The 24,176-nt window shown below is 38.3% G+C and overlaps 1 protein-coding gene across 7 annotated transcripts in view; it reads right to left on the reverse strand.

Annotated features, from left to right (window-relative positions):
- Positions 1–14,414: 14,414 nt before the first annotated feature.
- Positions 14,415–24,176, reverse strand: part of tom1l2b (target of myb1 like 2 membrane trafficking protein b) — a 66,068-nt gene continuing 56,306 nt past the window's right edge. For 4 of the 7 annotated variants that reach the window (XM_087997739.1, XM_043711794.2, XM_043711792.2 and 1 more), the window contains 2 exons: positions 19,970–20,006; positions 14,415–19,525 (listed from right to left, as the gene is read on the reverse strand). In XM_087997739.1, the coding sequence (XP_087853865.1) occupies positions 19,371–19,525; positions 19,970–20,006 (192 nt within the window). In that variant the 3' untranslated portion in view covers positions 14,415–19,370. Of the gene's footprint in view, positions 19,526–19,705; positions 19,843–19,969; positions 20,007–24,176 lie in introns of all 7 variants that reach the window. The other 3 variants (XR_006314802.2, XR_015760553.1, XM_043711795.2) reach the window with 2 other exon arrangements.

Below are 24,176 nucleotides of genomic sequence, written 5' to 3' on the forward strand. Positions count from 1 at the left end.
TTCCATCATTATTTTAAATTTAATGGAATTATGGCCACCTGGCCCCAAAGTGCTCCCCCACTGACACCTCAGTCACCTGCCCTGCCTTATTTCCCTACAGTAGGTCAAGTTTGCACCTTCTCTAGTGGGTATATCCAAATACTGAATCAGAAAATTTTCTTGTACACGTTTAACAAATTCTTCTCCATCTAAACCCTTAACACTATGGCAGTCCCAGTCGATATTTGGAAAGTTAAAATCCCCTACCATAACCACCCTATTATTCTTACAGATAGCTGAGATCTCCCTACAAGTTTGTTTCTCAATTTCCCTCTGACTATTAGGGGTCAATAATAGAATCCCAATAAAGTGATCATCCCTTTCTTATTTCTCATTTCTACCCAAATAACTTCCCTGGATGTATTTCCGGGAATATCCTCCCTCAGCACAGCTGTAATGCTATCTCTTATCAAAAATGCTACACCCCTCCTCTCTTGCCTCCCTTTCTATCCTTCCTGAAGCAATTTGTATCCTGGAACATTAAGCTGCCAGTCCTGCCCATCCCTGAGCGATGTTTCTGTAATTGCTATGAAATCCCAGTCCCATGTTCCTAACCATGCCCTGAGTTCATCTGCTTTCCCCGTTAGGCCCTTGAATCGAAATAAATGCAGTTTAATTTATTATCCTCAGATTTAAGTTTTCCTCAGATTCCACACACAACTTTCCACTACTATCTTTGATTGGCCCTAATCTTACTCTAGTCATTCGCTTATTCCTGATATATCTATAGAAGGCCTTAAGGTTTTTCTTGATCCTATCTGCCAACAACTTCTCATGTCCCTTCCTGGCTCTTCCTCGCCCTCTCTTTAGATCTTTTCTGGCTATAACTCTCAAACCCCCTAACTGAGCCTTCACGCCTCATCCTCACATAAGCCTTCCTCTTCCTCTTGACAAGAGCTTCAATTTCTTTAGTAAACCATTGCTCCCTTTCTTGACAACCACATCCCTGCCTGATAGTTATATACTTATTAAGGACCTGCAGTGGCTGTTCCTTGAATAAGCTCCCCATTTCAAGAGTGTCTATCCCCTGCAGTTTCCCTCCCCATCCTATGCATCCTAAATCTTGCATAATTGCATCATAATTGCCCTTCCCTCAGTTATACCTCTGTCTCTGCAATATATACCTATCCCTGTCCATTGCTATTGTAAACATAACCGAATTATGGTCACTATTGCCAAAGAGCTCAGTTATCTCCAAATCTAACACCTGGCTAGGCTCATTTCAAATGCAATATGGCATTGCCCTTGTTGGTCTGTCTACATACTGAGTCAGAAAACCCTCCTGCACGCATTGAACAAAAACTGACCCTCTAAATTACTTAAATTATAGTATTCCCCAATATTGGGGAAGTTAAAGTCCCCCATAACAACTACCCTGTTACTCTTGCTCCTATCGAGAATCATTATTAGATTAGATTATATTACAATCTAATAATGAACAAAAACTGACCCTCTAAATTACTTAAATTATAGTATTCCCCAATATTGGGGAAGTTAAAGTCCCCCATAACAACTACCCTGTTACTCTTGCTCCTATCGAGAATCATCTTTGCTAAATCAAGGACAATTCCTAGCACTCCACAACAAGCAAATTTTGGGTAGACCAAAGAGCGTCTTTCTCTAATTGATGATCTTCCAAGCAGAGATGATGCTTGTCTTGGTGTACTTCCTGGCAACAGTCCATAAAGTACAGAATCCAGTGCCATGGAGCATCTGAGGATGAACCCCTCAACAAAAACCACGGCATCTCTCTAAATGTTTTTTCTTTGCAAAGGCACATTTCAGAAAGAGATGTACAATGATTTCTTTACTACAGTAGCGATCTCAAGGACAGTGTGCGGTGGCACAGAGAATCCAAGCATGCATGAACAATTTGATGAAAAGTGGCTTTCTCAGCAACAATTGATTACATCTTGGTGACTGTTTGAAAGTTCTGGTGCTGAGGCAGACTGCCAAATGACTTTGACAGTCTGTTTAGGGAACTATCTGACAGAAAGACCCATCTCTTTTTTGCAGCAGAGCATCAAGGATGTTACATGCTGCCCACTGCCAGATGGATTTGTTTGTATTAAGTTTATTTGCATCAATTATTCCTCAAGGATGCACCCTACGATTTAGAGAGAATGGTCATGATTAGAGAAGGAAGTCAAGTACTTTAAACTCATCCTTGTTTGGGTTCAGTGACGAGCACTCTATCCTGAAAGCCTCCCTCCCGAAGCTAGAGCACAAAATCCAGATCAAAACTTCAGGACACCACCTGAAGGAATGTTGCACGTTTGGTGGTGGCGATCTTTGGATGACATGTTAAACTGAGGCCAGATTGGTCTGTTTAGGCAAGTGTAACTTATTTAAAAATTACTTGGTACCTATTTTAAAGAGGTCAATACCTTTCCCACAACTAACATTATTGAAAACAGATGATCTGGTCATCACCCCATTGGGTATGTGGAACCTTGCTATATTTCCTGCATTACAGCAATAATTACACTTCAAAAGTGATCTTGGGATTGTGAAACATATTATAATTTGCAAATTCTTTTTTTCATTTATAATGTGTCAGAAATTTTGCAGCACACAGTTGTGGTTATATTTTAGTCCCTTTAGTTTAGTTTAACAATTAAGCATATCTATAAGCAACGGTTTCTGTTTGCTCTCGAAGACTTTGCTTACACCCATGTTCCACATTGCTGTATGAAAAGAGTAGTGGAGATTGAATAAAGACCTCAACACTGTCTGTTGAGCTTCAAATACAAATGGTTTATTTAATGTCAGTTCTGGCTGAGCTCTCCATACTCATGCTCTCCAAACAGTGATGAGAAGGTTTATATACATTCAATCAGCCTATGATGGCTAGATACACAATAAGTTTGAAATTAAGGTTCTACCTGTGCCCGGTGTTGTGACGGATGGATCTGGCCTCGTTGCTGTAGAACGCTCCAAGTAGTTCCATGTAGTGCTCTATGTAGCGTCCCCAGGACCCTATGGGAAAAGGAGTGGATCCTGTTGTGTGGCTCCCTGAGCAGGCTGTCAAAGTCATTTGGCAGAATGCCTCATCACCAGAACTTAGAAATAAGAACTAAGATGTAGCTTGGCTGGTGATGAGAAGGGCACTACCAGTCAGATCCTTCACGCACACCCGGTCTCTGTGTGCTTTTAGGTGGCTGCAGGGGGTGTGGGTAGGGAAGAGAACTGTCACATATCTCCTTCTGGAATAAGCCCTTGCAAGGTCTGGAGAGAGATGCAGTTCTTTTATCAAGGTTCTTCCTGAACTGTTCCATGACGCAACTCTCCGCATTCTATGGGCTATTCTCTGGGACGCACCCCAAGACAAACATCGACTGCACCTGGAGGACCATCAGCTTGGTGAAAGATGCTCTTTTGTCTGTCTTAAATTTGTAGGTCTTCCAGAACACGAATTGACCTCGACCAATTGTTATAGACTGGCACATTCCGAGGTGCAGGACTATGTGCCGAGCGACGCTCAGTGGGGAAAGACTACTGTCTGAGGTCTTTCTAGCAATGTATAAAAAGGGTCCGTTCAGTTGTCAGACCCTTGCATAGCCTCAAAATGAATGTAAATAGTTTTCTGCATGAGTAGAAAATGCTTTTGCAACTGCAGAGAAATATCAAAATTATAATGTTTTTTTCTCTCCTCAAAGACTGCACAGAACTGATTTAATCTTTGTACAGATGATTTTTTATAACAAAGTATATTTTTGAAATAAAAAATGTTCAAAATTGACAAAATATTTCCCAATTTTCCCCTTTAGGTTTAAACAGTGACTTCTAAATTGCACTATTAAATGGCTAGTACCTTAATTCCTTGTATTTGCATCTCATTATTAGACCAACTTGCCTCATTTATGTACCATTTCCAATTCTCCTTTCCTTCTCCAAGAAATTAGACAGCACCTATTTCCAAAGTCAGTGTGGTTACCTGGCTGCTGTGGTTCACTGTTTGCTTGTCTTGGCTTTCATTAACAGTGGTTAGCACTGCTGCCTCACAGCGCCAGGGACCCGGGTTTGATTCCAGCCTCAGATGACTGTGTGGAGTTTGCACATTCCCCTCGTGTCCACATGTGTCTTTTCTGGGTGCTCTGGTTTCCTCCCACAGTTCAAAGGTATGCAGGTTAGGTGAATTGGCCATGTTAAATTGCCCATAGTGTTCAGGGATGTGTAGGTTAGGTGTAGTCAGAGGTAAACGTAGAGTAATAGAGTAAGGAAATGGGTCTGGGTGGGTTACTCTTCGGAGAGTTATGTGGACTTGTTGGGTCAAATGGCTTGTTTCCACACTGTAGGAGTTCTATGAAGTTCTATGAACTTCCTTGCATGATCCAAGGACACCTCCTTCCTCCACTCTTTATCCACACAAGTCAGCAATGGCCAACAGCCTCACCACATCTTCATGCCTGCTCTCTGTCCAACTCCCCCAGATCAGTCTTTCAGGACTTCACTTTGGAGCTCATGAACACTATGACTTGCATGCTTCTGTCAGGTTGCTTTCTGCACAGAGACAAATATGCATCGACACAGGATGCATCTTCTGGCTTGAGCTTCATTTTCTGTTTACTTGAAGGCTGGTTTGCATTGCTTTTTTTTGCAAAGGGAAGGAGAGGAAAATTATCACAATGGGGAACACTGAGCAGCCTAGTGAGTGGACATGTTGCTCTGTGGCACTGTGCTAGGTCAATCTCACAACTTCAGCATGTGCTTTTGCATTAAACAGGTGTGCTTTAACCATGTCTGAAGATCAAAGGGGACCAGTCCATATTGGGCTCGAGGAACACTACTGTCAGTCAAGAGGTACTCTACTGTCAATAAAGGGTCTTGTCCGATTCCAGTCTGGGGGTTGGCCAATGTCAGTTAGGCACTTGATCCAATCAGTCTGGGAATTGAGAGATGGTCAGCCCTGAAAGTCAAGTGAAGTCAGTGCAGGGATTAGAGGTACATCATTCATGGTGTTGTGGAGATGTCAGTCCAGGGCTGGACCAATTTTTCCTGCAATGAGACAAAGGGAGTGATTTATTACGATGGAAGTGGATGTGAGAGTCATTAGTAATGATGCCAGATCAGCGGAGTTGGTGAGGTGGTCCCAGTGAGAGAGTTGGAAAGGCAGAGAGGGAAGGATTAATAGTCTGAGAGGATGAGGCAGGTGAGAGCAGTTGAGTTGCTATGATGTAGTCAATGGTGAGAGATGTAGATTTTCTTCACTCAGCGAGTCGTAAGTTCATGGAATGCCCTGCCAGCAGCAGTGGTGGACTCTCCCTCTTTATGGGCATTTAAGCGGGCATTGGATAGGTATATGGAGGATAGTGGGTTAGTATAGGTTAGGTGGGCTTGGATCGGCGCAACATCGAGGGCCAAAGGGCCTGTACTGCGCTGTATTCTTCTATGTTCTATGTTCTATGTAGTCTGTGAACCTCCGTGAAAGGCATGTGTAGTGGCTGAGTTCGAGTGAATGGTAGCCCTGTGAGTGTCAGGGAGCAGAGAGAAGAGGATGGCACTTACCATAGTGCAGTGGAGAAGACCTTCTATCTGCACTGCTGGGCATTGAGTTTTACCTCAGTCATTAATCTGACCTGGGCTACTGTTATCTCAGTCCAGGCTCCTCCTCATACCTCTCATATATTTTGCTGATAGTTGCTCTAAATATTTCAATAGTTGACACTTAATTTGCTATCTAGTTAAGTAAGCAAAAAGCATCTTGAAAAGTGCAGAAGAGCTAATTGTTGTTCAGTGCAGGATCTAATGGTGGTAATGACCAAATGTACAATTCTCAGAATAAGTCTGCAACACAGATAACTTGTTTAAATTAATTTCTGCTACATTATTCCTCCCTTGCCCTTCTAACTGTATGTGAAATATGCTACCTATTTAAAAGTTTTGTTTTGCTGTAACTACCCTTATTTTATGTAGAATAACTGCTGTTTAGGTGGATCATAAAGATATTTGCTGACATATAATTTCAAATGGACCTTTCAAAATAAAGAAATTGCCCAGTTTTGAATTGAAAATTAACTATACAGCAGGAAGCTTTGGCATTTCATGGAAAATATTTTGTGTTGATTACATGAGGGATTGCTTTAATGACGTTTTTAGAAACCTTTTGGCATATGAAGTCTGTAGTGGGACACATACTCAACAAATAGAAGGGTGTGGATATTTAATGTTTCATTCATTAATGAGGGTGTTACAACATCAGATTATACATATGAAGGAGAAGAATGTAGTCTTTGCGTTCCAAGACTAAGAACAAGAGGGTGGTTGGCAGTGGTGAGGGGACAGCCAGTGTTCTCCTTCCCAATTGCTAGAAGTGACACTCTCCTTACCATCCACCCAAATAAAATGTGTCCATTGGTTAGATAGTTTGTCGATGGACAGCATCCATATTGCATGTTAAAAATGTTTCAATTGATCAAAAGTGTCAAGACAGCCATGTTGAATGGTATCGTAGCAACAATCAAAAATGCCATGAAGGCAGAGAAAATGGGGGAAAAAAAAAACACAAGATCAAACACTGCATTCCAAGGTGCAGCTTCATCACACTACCCAGCAATCAGTAAAATTGTTCAAGACATTTTTAGTAGCTTCAGCAAGACCTCAGTATTTGGCAACAAATTGTAAACCTTTTGATTAATTATCTTGGGCAACCCAAGCATAATGAATTTGAAATACAATAACATTGAAACATAGATCAAAATTCCAATAAGTTTAGGTAACTGAGCTATTCTCAAACAACCAACCTATGAATATCAGAAGTTGGGATAATTAATTATTCCTTATGGTCCAAAAATTTATTCCAATTTCTTCAAGCTAAGTTACAAATCTTGATTATCTTACTAAATTCTCTGTCCTGTGGTCAAACCCTAAACGGAACTAAGCAGGCATACACACATTGTTAATTAGTTTAAATAAAAAGGAGAAAGCTGAAGCCTTAAATTAGGATTTTTAAGATCATTAACTTTTCACATGCCTTTCTCCATATGTTTGCTTCTCATTAAAGCTTGTTGTTTGTGGTAAACTTCATGCCATCTGCTCAGGGTGTATTTCCTATGCGAATAATTTAAGATTTGTACGAGTCTTTAATATTTCCAAGGAGGCTCATTTCAGTATCTTCTCAACCAATAATAATTGTATAAAACAGAACCGTCTTAACTCTAGTATGTTCTTAAATTGAGGGGTTTGGTTTTCTTGCCACGAGCTTTTCTAGAAACCAAATACAATCCTCATGGGGAAATGGCTGAGTTTTTGTTGGGTGGAAGGAAGAATAATATTGAAGCATCTGCTGCAGAGTTAGGTGCATGTGTACAAGACACTCACTGCAGCCAGAAGATCAGAGACTATTTTAACAAAATAAAACAAGTTATTGTGGATTTCGCATGAAGCAAATGTCTCCAATTTGAGTTACTGTGAAAAGTGGAAGCCAGGTGAAAACAGTGTAAGGAGAGTGCTGCCATACCAAAGCCCCACCCACCCCTTGCTGTAACTACCTTCTGCCTCGAGTGTGGCTGGGTCGACAGAAGTTGCATCGGACTGTACAGCCACCCACAGCCTCACCCCAACAGTGGAGGAGAATGTTCCTCACTTTTAAAGGAACCGCCAATAATATTGTTGAAGAACACATTGGAGAGAAACCATAAAGGTATAGGTAAGGTGAGTGGCAGGTGCCTTTTCCCTCGGGTGGGGGATTTCGAGATCAGGGGGCATATTGTTAAGGTGAAAGGAGAAATATTTTAAAAAAAAAAGAGGTGAGGGACAATTTTTTTGTTTGCATGGAGTGATTCACATGTAGGCTGAACTTCCAGAGAAAGTGGTGGATTGGGTACAGTTAGAACAATTAAAAGACATTTGGATAAGTACGTGAAGAAGAAATGTCTTTTAATTGTTTGGAGGGATATGGGCCAAGTACAAACAGCTGGGACGAGTTTAGTTTGGGATTATGGTCAGCACGGATTGGTTGGATCATAGGGTCTATTCTGTGCTGTATGACACTATGATTCAGTCAAATTGAAGCAGCAACAATTTGCAGTAAAACTTGCAAGGTCACTTCAGGGTAATAATGTTTGCTTTGGAGCATAATTTAGAGCCAAGATTGTAAAAATAAAAAGATATGACTGAGGGGAGAATAAAGAGCTTTTGTGCAACTGATGTCTGACAAGTTCCTTGCAGTTTAAACTTTCTTTTTCCTTTCAATTACATTGCAAAGCAAAATGAACACCTGCACTGATATTTCCGTAACTAGACAAGATTCTTCTGCGAGCTATTTCTATTTTAATTCACCCAGTCTGACTTTAAATGCAGGTCAGTAACCAGGATTAAATAAATTCCTGCCATGTTAGTGAGGCAGAGCATTGACCAGTGGTGAAACCTCACACTCTGAATGAGGAAATGTCTGCAGTCCTCCATTATACCTATTGTTGTTATGGACACTACCACCAGCAATGTCATACAGCACAGAAACAGATCCTTCAGTTCACTCGTCCAAGCTGACCAGACATCCCAATCTGACCTAGTACCATTTGCCAACATTTGGCCCATATCCCTCTAAACCCTTCCTATTCATGTACCGAGCCAGATGCCTTTTAAATGTTGTAATTGTACCCACCTCTAACACTTCCTCTGACAGCTTGTTCAATACATGCACTATGCTCTGCATGAAAAAGTGACCCCTCCAGTCCTTTCTAAATCTTTTCCCTCTCACCTTAACCCTATGTCCTCCAGCTTTGGACTCCCGCACCTTGAGGGAAAAAAGACCTTGGTTGTTCAATCTAGCCATGCCGCTCATGATTTTATATACCTCTAAGGTCACCTGTCAACTGCTAATGTCCCAAGGAAAAAGCCTGTTATTTCCTCCATCCAGAACACCAAATATTTTTTGTCTGCAAATGTACATTGAGCGAATTTTATAAGGGAGTTGGAATTCTACATGTTAACACTTCATAATTGTTTACCTGTAGCTAGAATCTATTTATTTGTAATAAATATTAAGTACAGAAACCTAGACTGTCTTTTCTGTCAATCTGGGTCTAAAGAGACAAAAAACACCAGGTAAACTGGGAAATTGTGTACTTTTCTTAAATTCCTAACTTTGGTGACAACTCTGGGAATAATGTGCTTTGATTTCCAGTGCTCCATCCCACTGAGATGTAACACCTGAGGAAGTTAGCAAAGGAATTCAACAGGCAATTTCAGGAATTGGCTCTGATGTAATAAATACTCATATTTGTCTCAAATCTATTCTTTCAAGTAGTCTTTGGTGGTTGGCAACAAAATTCCATCAAGTATTTGATTTACAAAGCAGTGGAGTTGATGGAGATTATTACACTGCAAAATGATATGAGCTGAAAATCAAGTTAAGGCACAATGTTTTTAGGGATAAAAAAAACCCCACAGCTAGCCATCACATACTTTTAAAATGAAAACTCACCTTGACTTCACATATCTCTGAAAGTGTGCTCTATAATTATGAAAATCATATCCAAATATCACACCCACCTCACAGATACCTATTTAATGGACTGTATATGATTAAGTGGCAAAGTACAACCCAGATGTCAAGGCATTGCCAGATAACATGTAGTCATGGGTGTCACCCTGAGGATTTAGGTGGGTAAAATGAATTATTATCTATTTTGTTTTTAGTGGTATGTAAATCTAAAACCAACTGCTTATTTTACAATTCCTCTGGCAAAGATCCTGGGTTACACAATTCAAGAAGTGTTGGAGAAGACTGCTCTATACCAAGATTTTATTTTCTATAATAGCCTTTGATAGGACACTTTATCAAATGTCTTTTGGAAATTTAAAGTACTGTACATGTCCCTGTTCCCCATTTATTCACAGTGTTAAAGTTTTCAAAACACCCCCAATTGACAAATGTGATTTCCCTTTTCCAAAAGCATGCTGATTCTGTTGAATTACCTTTAACTTATTCAAGTATCCTGCTATAACCTTTTTTTATAAATAGCCTCTAATAATTTTGCCTACATCAGATGTTAAAGTAACTGGCTTATAATATCCTACCTCCTGTTTCCCTTCCTTTTTGCTATCTTATAATCTTATGGGTTATTCTACAAATCTAGGGAGCTTTGGAAAATTAAAACCAATTAACCAACTATTTAATGAGCCATTCCTTTTGAGACCTTAGGTAGAAATTAATCGAACAAGGGCCCTTGTTGGACTGCAGCTCCCAACCATTTACTCTGAGTTTTAGTGATGTACAGCACAGAAAAAGACCCTTCAGTCCAACCTGTCCATACCAACCAGCTATCCCAATCATATCTAGTCCCATTTGCCAGCACTTGGCCCATTTCCCTCTAAACCCTTCCTGTTCATAAACCCATCCAGATGTTGTAATTATACCAGCCTCCACCTATTCCTCTGGCAGCTCATTCTATACACACACCATTCTCTGCATGAAAAACATTGCCCTCAGGTCCCTTTTATATTTTTTCCCCTCTTACCTTAAACGTATGCAGTCTAGTTCTGGACTCCCCCATCCCAGGGAAAAGACCTTGTCTGTTTATCCTATCCATGCCCCTCATGATTTTATAAATCTCCAGAAGGTCACCTCAGCTACCGTTGCTCCAAGGAAAACAGCCTGTCTATTCAGCCCCTCCCTGTAACTCAAATTCTCCAACCCTACCACCAGCCCTGAAAAACTTTTCTGAACCCTTTCAAGTTCACAACATCCTTCTTATAGGAGGGAGGGAGACCAGAACTGCACACAATATTCCAAAAGTGGCCTAACCAATGTGCTGTAATGTGACCTCCCAACCCCTATACTCTGACCAGTAAAGGAAAACATACCAAATGCTTTCTTCGTATCTACCTGTGACTCTGCTTTCTTCTCTGTTGATTATCATTTTCCTGCATTTATTCCTCCTTTTCATTTCCTGATTTCTACACACTTCTTGTATTCTTCATTTTGGATGAAACTTGTATTATCTATCACGAAGACCAACAGAAAATCTCTGTTCATCCGCCATCTCCTTAGTTTCTACTTACATAAGATCACCTCTCATTTTGTTAACCTTTTTCTATATATTTCTAGAAGCTCTTAGCATTTTCATACTCCTGGTTAACTATCATACTGAAGTTTTCCTTTTCTTTGGTCATTCTTTGCTTTAAAAAAATTCTGTCTAATCTGCAGACCTACAATGTCTTTGGACAATTAAATGCTTTTTATGTTTGATACCATTTTTAAATTTTAGTCCATCCCTTGGACTTTAAAAAACTTATGAGAATATATTTGTTCTGTCATCCAAACTATCCCCCTAAATGTGTGCACTGCAACTATATTGGTTAACTCTAATTTACCAATTCATTTCAGTCAGCTCTGCTTTCATGCCCTTGTTTAAATAGAAGTTAACTTTCTCTGATCTAATCTTCTGTCCCTCAAACGAGGTGTGATATTATGGCTGCTAATACAGGGTAACCTCTATATCTGCGGGTCCGGTTTCCGCGGTTTCGTGTAGCCCGAACATATTATAGGGAATCTTCCAGATCCAGAAAGGTAAATTCCCCATTTAAAATGGATGGGTTCACTACTCTCCGCAGTTTCAGGCTTCCGCAGTAGATCTTGGAATATATCCCCCGTGGGAACGGTGGGGGGGGGGGGGGGGGGGGGGGGGGGGGGGGATTACTGTACCTAGGGACACCCTTATTACAGATTTTTAATTAATCCCATCTTGTTGCCTGGTCCAGTAGAGCCAGATCTCTTAGCCACATCAGAAGTTGATCAGAAATTATCCCAAGGATTTGTCAGGGTAGATTTAGAGAAAGCTTGCTCCACTAGGTAGTGGAATGCACAACTGTTGCAGAGGAAGTGGAGAGGATGGTATTGACATTGCTGACAATGTAGACTATAAGCTCATCACACCCAAATGTTGAAGGCTGGGTGGTGTGCGTGGACCGAAGAGCAGCATGCTCAGCCAATCCCTTCCTACTCAGGATTGCTATTTAGAGGAATTTGGGACAAATGGATCACAGGAAGCTAACTTTTGGAAAAGTTCAGTCATTGTGGCCTACTCACTGAAAAATGACACCACGGCTAGATATGGATGAAAAAGAACAGGAGGTAGCTCTGTTATGATGCTCTCATGATCTAAGACGTAGGGACATACTGCTCTGGTAATAAAAACAAAGTATTCCGGATGCTGGTGATCTGAAATAAAAATAAAGTGCTGGAGAAACTCAGCAGGCGTGGCAGCATTAAGAGAGAAACAGAATTAATGTGTTGAGTTCAATTACTTTTCTTCAGAATTTACTGCTTTTGTTCATCCATAAAGAATGTGTTTAAGGTGAACGAGCATTGGATGTGACTTTGAAACAACATTGGTGGGTAAGTCAGTCTTTCACAGAAAGATAAAGGGAAAGGGCCAAGAGCAGTAAAGATCGCAATGATTTTAAGAATTCCTCTCCAACTGGCATTCAGTGCTCATTGGCAACTTTGTGCTGTTCTCCACAGAAAGTTTAAAGAAGAAGAGCCTATTCAACCTATTGCACCTCTTTTTGAGCAAACTGAACAGTGCAGGTGAAAGGTGCACTCAAAAGATAACTGTTGAATATACAATAGATGCTTCACCCTACACCAAAGGAATGAGCTAAGCAATCTTCCAGAATAAACAGCAATGTTTAAATATATGTTAGTTCCCAGGTTCAAACTTAGCAGTCTAATTCAGGGTACTATACACCAGCTCAAACCATAAATGTATATCAAATTAAGCAATGAACAGAACATCACAACAAAAGGATGACACGGGTACACATACCATATTATTTATTTATAACATTTCATGCAAGAATCGAGCACAACAGAATTTAAACAGTAGTGACAGTTCAGTACAAATCACACACATCCAATTTGTAACACAACATGACATAATTCACAAGTCTGCAGTAAACATAAGTTAATGAAATACCAGGTTATGGACAAGCATATATGACAATATGTTCCATATGTGGAAACAAAACCTAAAATGTTAATAAATATTAACCACACGTGTGTACTGACTGATTAACATAGAGGTTTTGTTCTTACAGCCTATGAGGTGGTGTGTAGTGTTATGAATATAAGAGATCATACTGCTAAGCTGCATAATTTTGAGTTGGTTATATTTTTAACAAGCCTTTGTAGAAAGTAGTCTATTCTCTGCAGCCAAATTAATTGCAATATAATAATTAATCTTATGTCTAACAGTAAGAAATTAATCAAAAATCATGTTAATTCTTAAATTCATCCTCATCCTTATTTCACCTGTGAAAGGAGAAAGCTGAAAAAGTATACAATATAATTTACATTTTTTAAAAAAAACTGGTAGGTTGATGCACGTTGCAGGAGTCAACGGTCAGCAGGTCCCTAACCAGACCTATCCAGATGTGCACTCCCAATGTGAACAAGTTTTATTTCCTAATCTGAATTGTTAAGGGAGAATTAAAATAACAAAATAGGGAAAAAAACTGCATGCAAAAATCTCACTATAAGCTTCATTATGAAATCAGGATTACAAATTTGGGAAGCAGCGAGTGTGCACTAAATGCCACTGGGGAGATACAATGAACACAAGAATAAGTAATAGAAGCACAAGGCCTCACCACCTCCCTCTCAACACAGTAATAAAAATTGTGGCCATGATGTTATGGAATGACAGATTAGGCTTGAGGGGCCAAATGGCAGCCTTGTGCTTCTATTACTTATTCTTGTGTTCATTGTATCTCCCCAGTGGCATTTAGTGCACACTCGCTGCTTCCCAAATTTGTAATCCTGATTTCATAATGAAGCTTATAGTGAGATTTTTGCATGCAGTTTTTTTCCCTATTTTGTTATTTTAATTCTCCCTTAACAATTCAGATTAGGAAATAAAACTTGTTCAGATGGGATTGGGAAGTATATGATTCCTCTTTTAATTTTAACCAAACATGTCGCAACATATTTAAATACGGTGCATTTTTTATTCAATATATATTACTTTTTACATGCTACTCACCTTAAAAATCTTTTCGAAAGCCTGACAAAAATATTGCAGTTGGAAAGCAGTTTCACTAAATTAGAATCAGACACAACATCCAAACAAACAATTCATTGTCTTTTTTGGGGGGTGGGTAGTGTTGTACAATGTTCACTGCTTTGTTTTTTTCTTAAATCTGCAGTTAAGGTTGGTTTGGTAGAATGACGTTGAGAAGTTTAAACTGCATTGGATTCAGTGGGAGTATGATATCGGCACCAGAAAACTCTATTCGCTTTGGAATTCAGTATATTTAAAACTTTTAAAAGAAAATAACATTTGGCTGCATTCAAGTTATTATTAAACTGCCTTAATTGTAACCAGGAATTTACAGCAAGTTTCATAACAAGAATACCAACTCAAAATATGTATCTCAACAGAACAAAATGAAATAAAACCCCAACATATTTAATCAGTCTTCCAAGTGAAAGATTGGTAGACAGCCGTCACTATTAAACACTCCATGAGGATTTCTGAAAGTTTACTGTTATAAAATGCTCACACATGTGTTCTAGTCCTTTGACAAGCAATGATTTGCAAATCAGAAGGACCTTTCTGCTCCTATGCATGTGACAATGCCTGGAGGGGGCTACTATCAAGGAGGCAACATTAACTGTATTTGCTTAAGGTCATTACTAATTACCACACTATTTGAGATAATCAGAAAAGTGTTACCAAACACCACTGATCAAAAATGAGACCTGTGGCATTATTATTCATCATGCTACCTGACAATAAATGTTACATCTCAATTCATTTGCTAATTGCACATACACACTTAGTTTTATTGCAATAACACATTTGGTAGACTATCAAATGATACAAACCTTATACTGCCAAGTAACACATTGTCTATTTATCAAAGTCTTAGTGTGTTATTGGAAGTATCTTTTTATAATAAATCCATTGAACTGTACATTAATATTTGTATTAACAGTTGCTAACCTTTTATACACATTTAACATTATTCTTCTAGGATGGTATAATTATGTAGATCAGCAGGGCTATTCTTCCAGTATACCGTCCCCCCCATTGCAAAAGTGATTGAGTAATAGTGATATGAGGCTATGGGAAGGAAACCAATAATCTTTTCAAGACCTTAGGCAGCTTTATATGCACTTGCATCAAACTGAATGTGTGGATTTTGTATCCTATCCTGCTCATTTGGAAAGAAGGAAATAATAAATTTAGATTCTAAGTTACCCCTCAGCTCAACTGAGAAATGGGAGGCAGGAAACTGTAAGGATCATAATGTTTTCAAAGCCTTGGTTGAACAGATCTGAATATTCAAACCATCACTGTGGTTTTCCATCTTTTGAATTAGTTGTACCTGTTGTTTTTTTCTAGAAGTTAGAATAGCCATGTGCCTCAAAGCATAAAACAAGATAAACAAAAAGCTGAGCAACATGTATCTGAATGCAAATGGGTCTCAAAAGCAACAAACAAAGCTTCACCAGCAAAGCTCATTAATGTTACTGGGCAATTTATATGGAAAAAAGCTCTGCAAAGAAATCCCACAACTTCCCTATAAATTTTCTGATACATTATAAAAGATGCTCAATATAAGCAAACAGCTTACAGTTTGCATTTCTACAGTAAAATAGCTTTAAAAAGACAACACAGTGCTAATTTAGCAAGCATAGTGTCTAATAACAAACTAGTAACTAAAACACTGGTATCTCAGCTATGATAAATGTAAAACGACCAGCAAATTAAACAGAACTACAATGTGTCAGTCTGTATGGGTCTAAACAATGATCAATAGAGGAAAGAAATGTGTTTATTTTTATTACTAAACTTAGCAATTCTGTGTTGTAAAAAATAAGATCTATAAATTTATATATCATTGCAGAAAAAAACTACCAATTACCTACGATTTGGAGATGCCGGTGTTGGACAAGGGTGTACAAAGTTAAAAATCACACAACACCAGGTTATAGTCCAACAGGTTTAATTGGAAGCACACCAGCATTCGGAGCGACGCTCCTTCATCAGGTGATGAAGGAGCGTCGCTCCGAATGCTAGTGTGCTTCCAATTAAACCTGTTGGACTATAACCTGGTGTTGTGTGATTTTTAACCAATTACCTAGCAATGTACAACATTCGGATAGTAAACCTAACCATAGATACACGTGCTTTCATTGTAATGGATACTAGAAACTGACCACACAACAGTATAAATTTGTATACCTCTGTATTAAGGTGCCGATGGAAAGGATGACTTGGAGATTCTCCCACATTTAATGATAAATGATGCTGACAATATATGTCTGATTCCATAGTTAAATTTGTGTGGAAAGGTTACTAATCTATCACCAAGGGCTATAGTCACTCTGCGTCAAGCACAGCTGACCATTTTATTGCCTGGCATAGGCACAATGGAAGAATATTTAGGTTGATCAACCTATTTGGCCATGTTATGAACATACATGTTGTCACCATCATATCCTGGAGTGGGACTTGAACCCATAGATTCTGGGTCAGATGCACGGTTGCTGTTTATTGTACCTAGTGGCCTCCACACTCAATAAATGACACTTTGAATTATTTTGTTTTCACTCTGCAGTGTTTGGATTTTGAAATATGCTTGCTGTGTAGAATATTTTGGTCTTAAAGGATGTGTAAAACAATAAATGCAATAATTAAAATAGTTCAAATAAAAACAAAATGCTGGAAATTTTCAGTAGGTCAGGATGCATCTACAGAGATATAAATAGAGACAATACTTAAGGTTAATGATTTTTCATCAGAACATCAACACTCTCTCAGCCGATACTGTCTGACAAGCTGTTGAGTGTTTCTACTTTGGATGTTGGCACCTGATTTTTGCTGTTTTTGTGCTGGATTTAGAATTAGAGTGCTTGGAGGTGGTTAAGTTTTCAAAATGGTAACACTGAAAAGTTGAGATTTTAACATTTCCACAGCTTATCATGAAACAGCACTTAGCAAACCTAATTCCTGATTAACTGCAGCACTGTTAAGTGATGAAATATGAACTGCTCTTTATCCATGCATGGATGAGAGTGTGGAGCGGGCCAAATCAGTATCTTACTGTAAACAAAGGTGAATGTAAAAATTATCTTGCATTCACTGTTGCCATCTGAGGTTTGCAAGTGCAGTTGCACAGAATGATTTCAAACATGAACATCACTCTTCCACAGTCTTAACTACGAAAATACAAAATGTAAAAGCACCGAATGTCCTAAACTAACAATCTGAATGTAGAATAGGCAGTGAGTAGGGAGAAAGGGAAGAGGAATAAGGTCTAAAACTTGAATTAAAAAACTTTAGATAGGGAATGTAGAATAAAAATGCCAATTTTTCAGAAAATACATTCAAATGACAGAATTATATTGATTAAAATAAACAATAACTTTAATTGATAGAACTCCTTCAATTTAGGAAAGTATGCCTCAGAGTACAGAGAGACAAATATATTAAGTCAGGTGTTGTAATATATTTAGTAGAGAGAGAACAAGAGAAAGTGTATGAGGGCAAGAAAGCAAGCAAGGAAGAGGCAGACAGGTTGAAAGAATTCCAGAACTTGGGGCCTCGATGTCTAAGGCCAAAACCACTAATGGGCACATGATAATAAAAATTACCTCACCCTTTTGGTTTACAATTCAGAAAACTCTCCTCGGAGACAACCCAAGCTTTGGAAAGGTAGAATTTTGAATTGTACTTACCCAAAGTTCCAATGGACACATTGGAAAAAAAAATTCATACCAATCCTCAACTTTTGCTGACCCACTACTGAAAAACATGCACACGTAATCACCAGTTTTTAACACCACAGAAGCCTCTTTCTCAAATATGGTTACTCATATAAACTGGAAAGCTGAAAGTGATCAACATTTATAGCAAAATTGTGTAATGAGTACTTCAACCATCTACCTACATGACCTGCAGCTCAGTCACCTTAAGGAGAACTCATTCAAAGGAAAGCTTTGGTCTTAATACTAGGGCAGGAAAATCCTCAGATACTCCAGTCCAGTTAAAAAAGGTGAAGAAGAGGGGATTTCACAGAAAACAGTCTGGAAAACATCTAATTCAAGGAAAATAGCCGAAAAAATAACCTGAAGCACAATGATAGGACAGGCGATAAAGATACAAAATAGTAAAAGGGCAAGTTCAGTAAAGATAAGGATTAAAACATGCAAGGCCTTCCAGAGAGAATGTTATCATTCTTTTTCCCCCATCATTCAAGAAACAAATTAAACAATGCAACAGTATGGTTCTAGGTTTCAACAGAAGAATGAATCAGACGGAATGAATACTCTCTCTCACCAGTGTATATTCCATTTGTGCACATTTAGAATCAACACAGATCTATAATTTGTATCCACGGCGACCAGAAGAAATCTATACTACTAAGAGCTACACAGGCTTGATGTTCGAAGTAGAGTCGCAGAGACTATAGACATGTCTTTTAGTGATTGATTAGTTATTTCATCAGTGGTTAAAGGGGAAAAACGTACTGCTCTCTTGTGTGGCTAAACTGTTCATACATCAAATTAGCAGGATTTAGCCAAAACAAAATGACTGCAAACACACTTAGAAAATTGCCATTTTAACCACTATACTTCATATGAAGTGTGCGTGGTTGTCCCTGTAATAATAAGTATCTTTGTTACATCAGGGTTCATCCTACATTTAATATGTATTTCCAGTACAGTTTTCATTGCAACACATTTTAGTGTTATACATATAATACAATTAGCATATTCACCACTAAAATATATAGTTTAGATAAAACTTATGAATTCCTCTAATTTCCTTTATAATATAGCAAAACTCCTATGATACCTACTGCAATGTGAAAGGTGCTATGTCCCAACAGAAATGAACACTGGCCAGAGAAACTAGTTCACTTAGAGATACAATTTTTACAAAAAGCACACTTGCTAAAATGTCACTGTGTTAACAATAAACATTTTGTAATAATGTCAAAATGGCCAGCTTTTCCAATTCCCTTTGGTAAGATACAGGTTAACCAGAATGTAGGTCCAAATCATTATTCAAATATGAACTGCAGAGAAATATTGCAAGTCCAGCTAATATATGGACATAATACATTATACTGTGGAGAATGCTAAAACCCAGCGATTTAAAAGATTTGCCAGTTTTTAACTGCGAATAGCACATTAGGAAGGCATCTTATGGATTAGTTGGCTGGAGGAGTTGCAATAAATGGAGATACATTAAACATAAGTGCATCACCAGCCACCATTGAGACGCTATAGCAAACTGTACAGCAGCACCCTGCCCAACAACAAATGAACCATACACACACACACACACACACACACCCAAAATACACACACGTCATTGTAAAGCATAGAGGGTATCCTTGGAACGGTCCAGTTTCTTTACACTTTCAGCAGACACTGGTGGAGGATTGGAGTTGCTCGTCAGAGTAGAAGGCAGGTTTGGGACTCTCTCTGCTGCCTTTGCTCTTTCTTCCAAAAATTTATCAAATTCTGAAAAAATAGTACACATATAAAATCCACGTAAGATATTTACGCTTTTAAAAAGTCAACTGGTTCTTTTTTGGTGCAACCAGAGTCATGGTGAGAACATGGGCAGTTTATCTGCTCCCACACCACTGCTCTTTAAAGCAGTTGCCAAAGAACATGAGACAGTTGCCTATTTTGACTCACCTGTCAGTTTTCCTTTCTATTGTGAAAGCGTGATGACTTTGTCTAGTTTCTTTATGAACAGAACAGCCTGTGTGGAGAACCACCAGAGCAGCATGTTGGTGCTCTAATCTCTCCACCATCACAGATCATTTCTACAGCTTATGAACAGACAAAATAATTAAGAAATCCTGAATGTGCATACTAACACAAATGCAATTAGTATCTTAAAAAGGCTGGTTTACAGAAACTAAAACTACAGCTTATGTCAACACTAGATAGACTTACCTTCACTTGTTACTCCTTCTTCTACATCATCTCCCTTCTGAAATTAAAAAAAAAGGTCTAACATCAATGGCTGGCCAACCCACAACTGGAGGATTACCCATGGATAACAAAATTAGACTATATCTAGCCACAACCCAACATCTCTCAGAAAAGGTGAAACACAACAACTAGATTTATTAGATTAAAAATTTGGTAACAGTTCTGTTGTTAAAATTTTTAGAAGATTGTTTCCTATTACTCTCAGCCTACCCGGTTATTTAGAGGAGTCACAAAACAAACATAACTCAACCAAATGGTTCAAAACAACTCCCAAAAGCATGCCCACCCATATTGCAAGGAAACTAAGATTAGAGGCAACACTGAAATTTAGTGCCTTTTAAAATGTGTGAAATTAAATAATAAAAGTTTTTTAATTTGGATTCAAGACGATAAATTTTCGTAGTCAAAATGCACATTTCCGGATTACAGACATGCCCAGTAGAGACTGTGAGGACTAAGAACATGAGGACAAGCTCAAAAGTGAGGAAAATCATGTTCCTGATTGCTTGTGGAACTGAGAGTGAAACCAGATCAGAAATTCAGTTAAATGCTATATTTTGTTCAGATGTACATCAACACAACTCTCATTTTTAAAACAGACCAAGTATGCATCATTTGAAATTTTCCTTTGACCCCAGGGCAAATTAATATTCCAATGGTCATTTGTGATTGCAACTGTAGATTAGCAAGCAGCATCAGTTGCTGCTTTTGTGCTTCACTCATTGTACCAATCATGAATCACTGTTCCTCTTCCACCAACCTCCATTTAAAAACAAAAAAAAAGTTGTGCCTCACTAGAGTGGCACACTGGAAATCAAGCCCAATTATTCCTAGGGTTGTCACAAAAATTAAAAGGGAAGCAAAATTCCCCAATTTAACTGTCTTTAAGACACAAAGCATGGATCAGGTTTCTGTATTTATGCAAATTACTATTTATTACAAGTAAATAAATTCTAGCTACAGGTAAACATTTCCGAATCATCAGCACATTAACTCTCCTGTAAAGTGCTCTCATCTCCTTAAACTCCCCCTGACACACACAACCACACAGACTAATGGGCAGAGGGAAGGACTTGGAATGCAGCTCAATGATTAATGTGGCCTTTTATATGCCACAGCTTATCAAAACTGATGATAAAATAAACTAGTTTCCAATGCAGAGAACAAAGACAATTTTGGATCTTGTGTAGACCTAATGGCATCTTGCCCACTTTGTTTATGGCCCCAAGCTGTTTAGCTCTCTAAGAACCAATCACATAGCTGCAGGCAGGCGGAGGTCATAGTCATTGGTCTATGGATTAGTGATCAGTTATCAGCTATTTATTGCCTGCTAAATCTCCATTTGTACACACACTTGACTCTAGCCAGTCTGCTCCTGTGTGAACCAGCAGCTGTGTAAAAAGCACCTATAGAAGCGTGTCAGGTTACTTGCTTTGAAATACATGCAATCATCCTTCAGCAATCCTTGGCTTTAAAAACAGTTCTTCTCTCATGTCAATCCACAGTTAAAATACATTAAAAATTGTTTTTTGTAAAATCAAAACCAACAAATCCCTTATACAGTGTTGTCTCTAAGCTGCATGGCTGTGAATCATTGGCATATAACTCTACTAGTCAGCGGATCCATTGACATCGGGTCTGGAAGCTGGGGCCATGTATGAACCTTGGAAGTTGGTGCAGCAGCAAGTAAAATGAGATGGAATGTATCTTTCAACAAAAGGTGTTATAAATATCCTGGCAGTAGTTTTAGAATATTGATTAATCATTGACATAATTAGATCCAAGTCAGAATAATTGATACAATGATCAGATTGATTTCAGTTTCAAGAGGTTTTAACATCTTTCTCTCATGCAAACCAATGATGGAAGATTAGAATTTATATTGGAAATTATTAAAACCTAGGTAGAGTAGACAGCAAAATTCACACATAGTTTGCCATACATCATCATTAAAAGTGGCTTGTGCATAAGAACAGCTTGATATTTTCTTTTACAAAGCAAAACAGTAGCCATGAACTCAGGAGAGTGATTTAAAAGGAAGATACCAGCTGAAGTTACTACTGAACAAGCAAGATCCCAAAATGAAATCTAGCTTGATGGATTATATTTTGTTTTCTTTCAATTTGGCGTGGTGCCTTTCAATGAAAGATAAGCACAAAATGCGGCAGATTTTATTTTACCATCAAAACAGAAACTTACAACTCAAAAGAAACATAAAACAGAAACTAATTTTTAAACAGGTTTAAAATCCTGATTCCACAAAGACTGACCTAATTTATTGCTAAACCCCTTCAGAAAGTAAAAAGATCAACATCCATATACCATTAGTTTGAAATCCAAATTCTTAAAACTATACATTAATATGTTTAAATCACAAACCTTTCAACAGTATAGAAAAGGAAATTGAGGTGCAACAGCAGAAAGTTTTTAATCAAAGGGAACTAGCAAATCAAATTCAAGGACACAAACCTCTCAGCTCATTCAAATGATGAAATACAAGAATGAGCAAATACAAAATCAGAAACAAAACTGATCAGTTCATTAATTTAGTTTTGGCATGAGAAATTTACATTTAAATTTTGATTGCTTATTATCCGCTTTTGCTTCTTTAAAGAGTTTCTTTCCGGGGCAAATACATCCTGTACAAGAAAGCTGATTCAGCTGGTTCAGGACTCCACAGTTCTCGTCTTCAACAGGATTACAGCTATAATTGATCACCATAGAATAGAATCTTTCAGCCCATCAAGTCTATGCTATGCTTCTGTAAAGCAATCTCATCTCACCAGGCTGCTTTTTTTCCCCCACACCCCTGCAATTTGTACTGCAAATACTTACATAATTCCCTTTTGAATGTCCCACTTCAATCTGCATCAACTAACTAACATGGACTCCAAATCCTAACTCCACACAGAATTGCTCTTCCTTACATTGCCTCTAATTGTTTTGCCTAAAGTCTTTTGAATATCCACCCTTTAAACATTTTTAGGTAGCTCCATCAAGTCTCCTTTTGGCCTTCTCTGATCAGAGACCAATGACAGCTTCTCGAGCCTAACTGACCTAAATGTAATCTCTTATCACTGGTTCCATGCCAACAAAGCATTCCAAGAAACACATGCAAAAGCATATTCACCAGGGAACTCTGCCTACATTTTTCCCTTCTCTTTTCCCACTGTTCTGGCCCTTAATCATATTAAGGATTCCCTACAAAAACTTGTCGGAATTTGTCAGAAGTTGGAATTCAGAGGAGGTTGGTGGCAGTCCTGAATGAATAGGAGAGAAAGGACAAGAACTCAAAGTCTTCTCAGCAACCCAAATATCCCAGAAAGTCTGTGCACAATTGACTCCAATGGATTAATCAGTTGTGCATGACAGTACAAAGCTTCATAGAGGCTGCAAACAGATACAAAATGTCCCTGTTCTAATACAGAGTAGGTCAGTTATGATACATTACCTGGGAGCTATCAATAAATTATTTGCTTTCGATGAAACACTGCAAAAAAAAACTACTGCATTTCCACTTTCGTTCCCTCCTTCCTCAAAGCATGTAATACCTTGCAAATTGGTTCAAAAGGATGATTCCTACCCCTGGATGTTGCAGTCAAGTTAGCCCACCCACCTGAACAGCTGAATACAAAATCTATTTTATACTCAGTACGAGCTCCAATTCTAAGGTTATGTAGCATAATACACCTCTGATTAGGCAGACTCTCCCAAATTATGTTATGCCAGCATCTCAAGCTTCTGGTCTTTTTGAAACAGTTAAATTGCCAAAAAACCATGCACAACTGCTAATCACAGCTTGATCATGATGTATAAACAGAATCTTTATTGAGACAAAGCACTAAATTTTTAATTTGAACTTAATGTTTTCTTGTGATGTTATTTCATAATGGTTTTGACTGGAGTGGTGCAAATTTAAACAACAAAATCATAAGAGCACACATCATATTGTAACAAGAAAATGGATCTCATAGCAATAATTTAAAAAATTCAATTACGCAAATGCACTGGAGCCAATCCGCAACTTAATTTTAACCCATCTCACTTCTTTCATTCTTCCCTCGATAGCACTGCCTGCAATTTCTCCTGAAGACATCATGAATAGTGTCTATTTTCCTGACGATATCAAGATTCTTGTTGATTGGTCCTCCACGCTGTTTGCACACAT

The sequence above is a fragment of the Chiloscyllium plagiosum genome, unplaced genomic scaffold, assembly GCF_037043375.1.
Source record: "Chiloscyllium plagiosum isolate Xiang-an unplaced genomic scaffold, Cpla_swu_hap1 HiC_scaffold_20, whole genome shotgun sequence".
NCBI lineage: Eukaryota > Metazoa > Chordata > Chondrichthyes > Orectolobiformes > Hemiscylliidae > Chiloscyllium > Chiloscyllium plagiosum.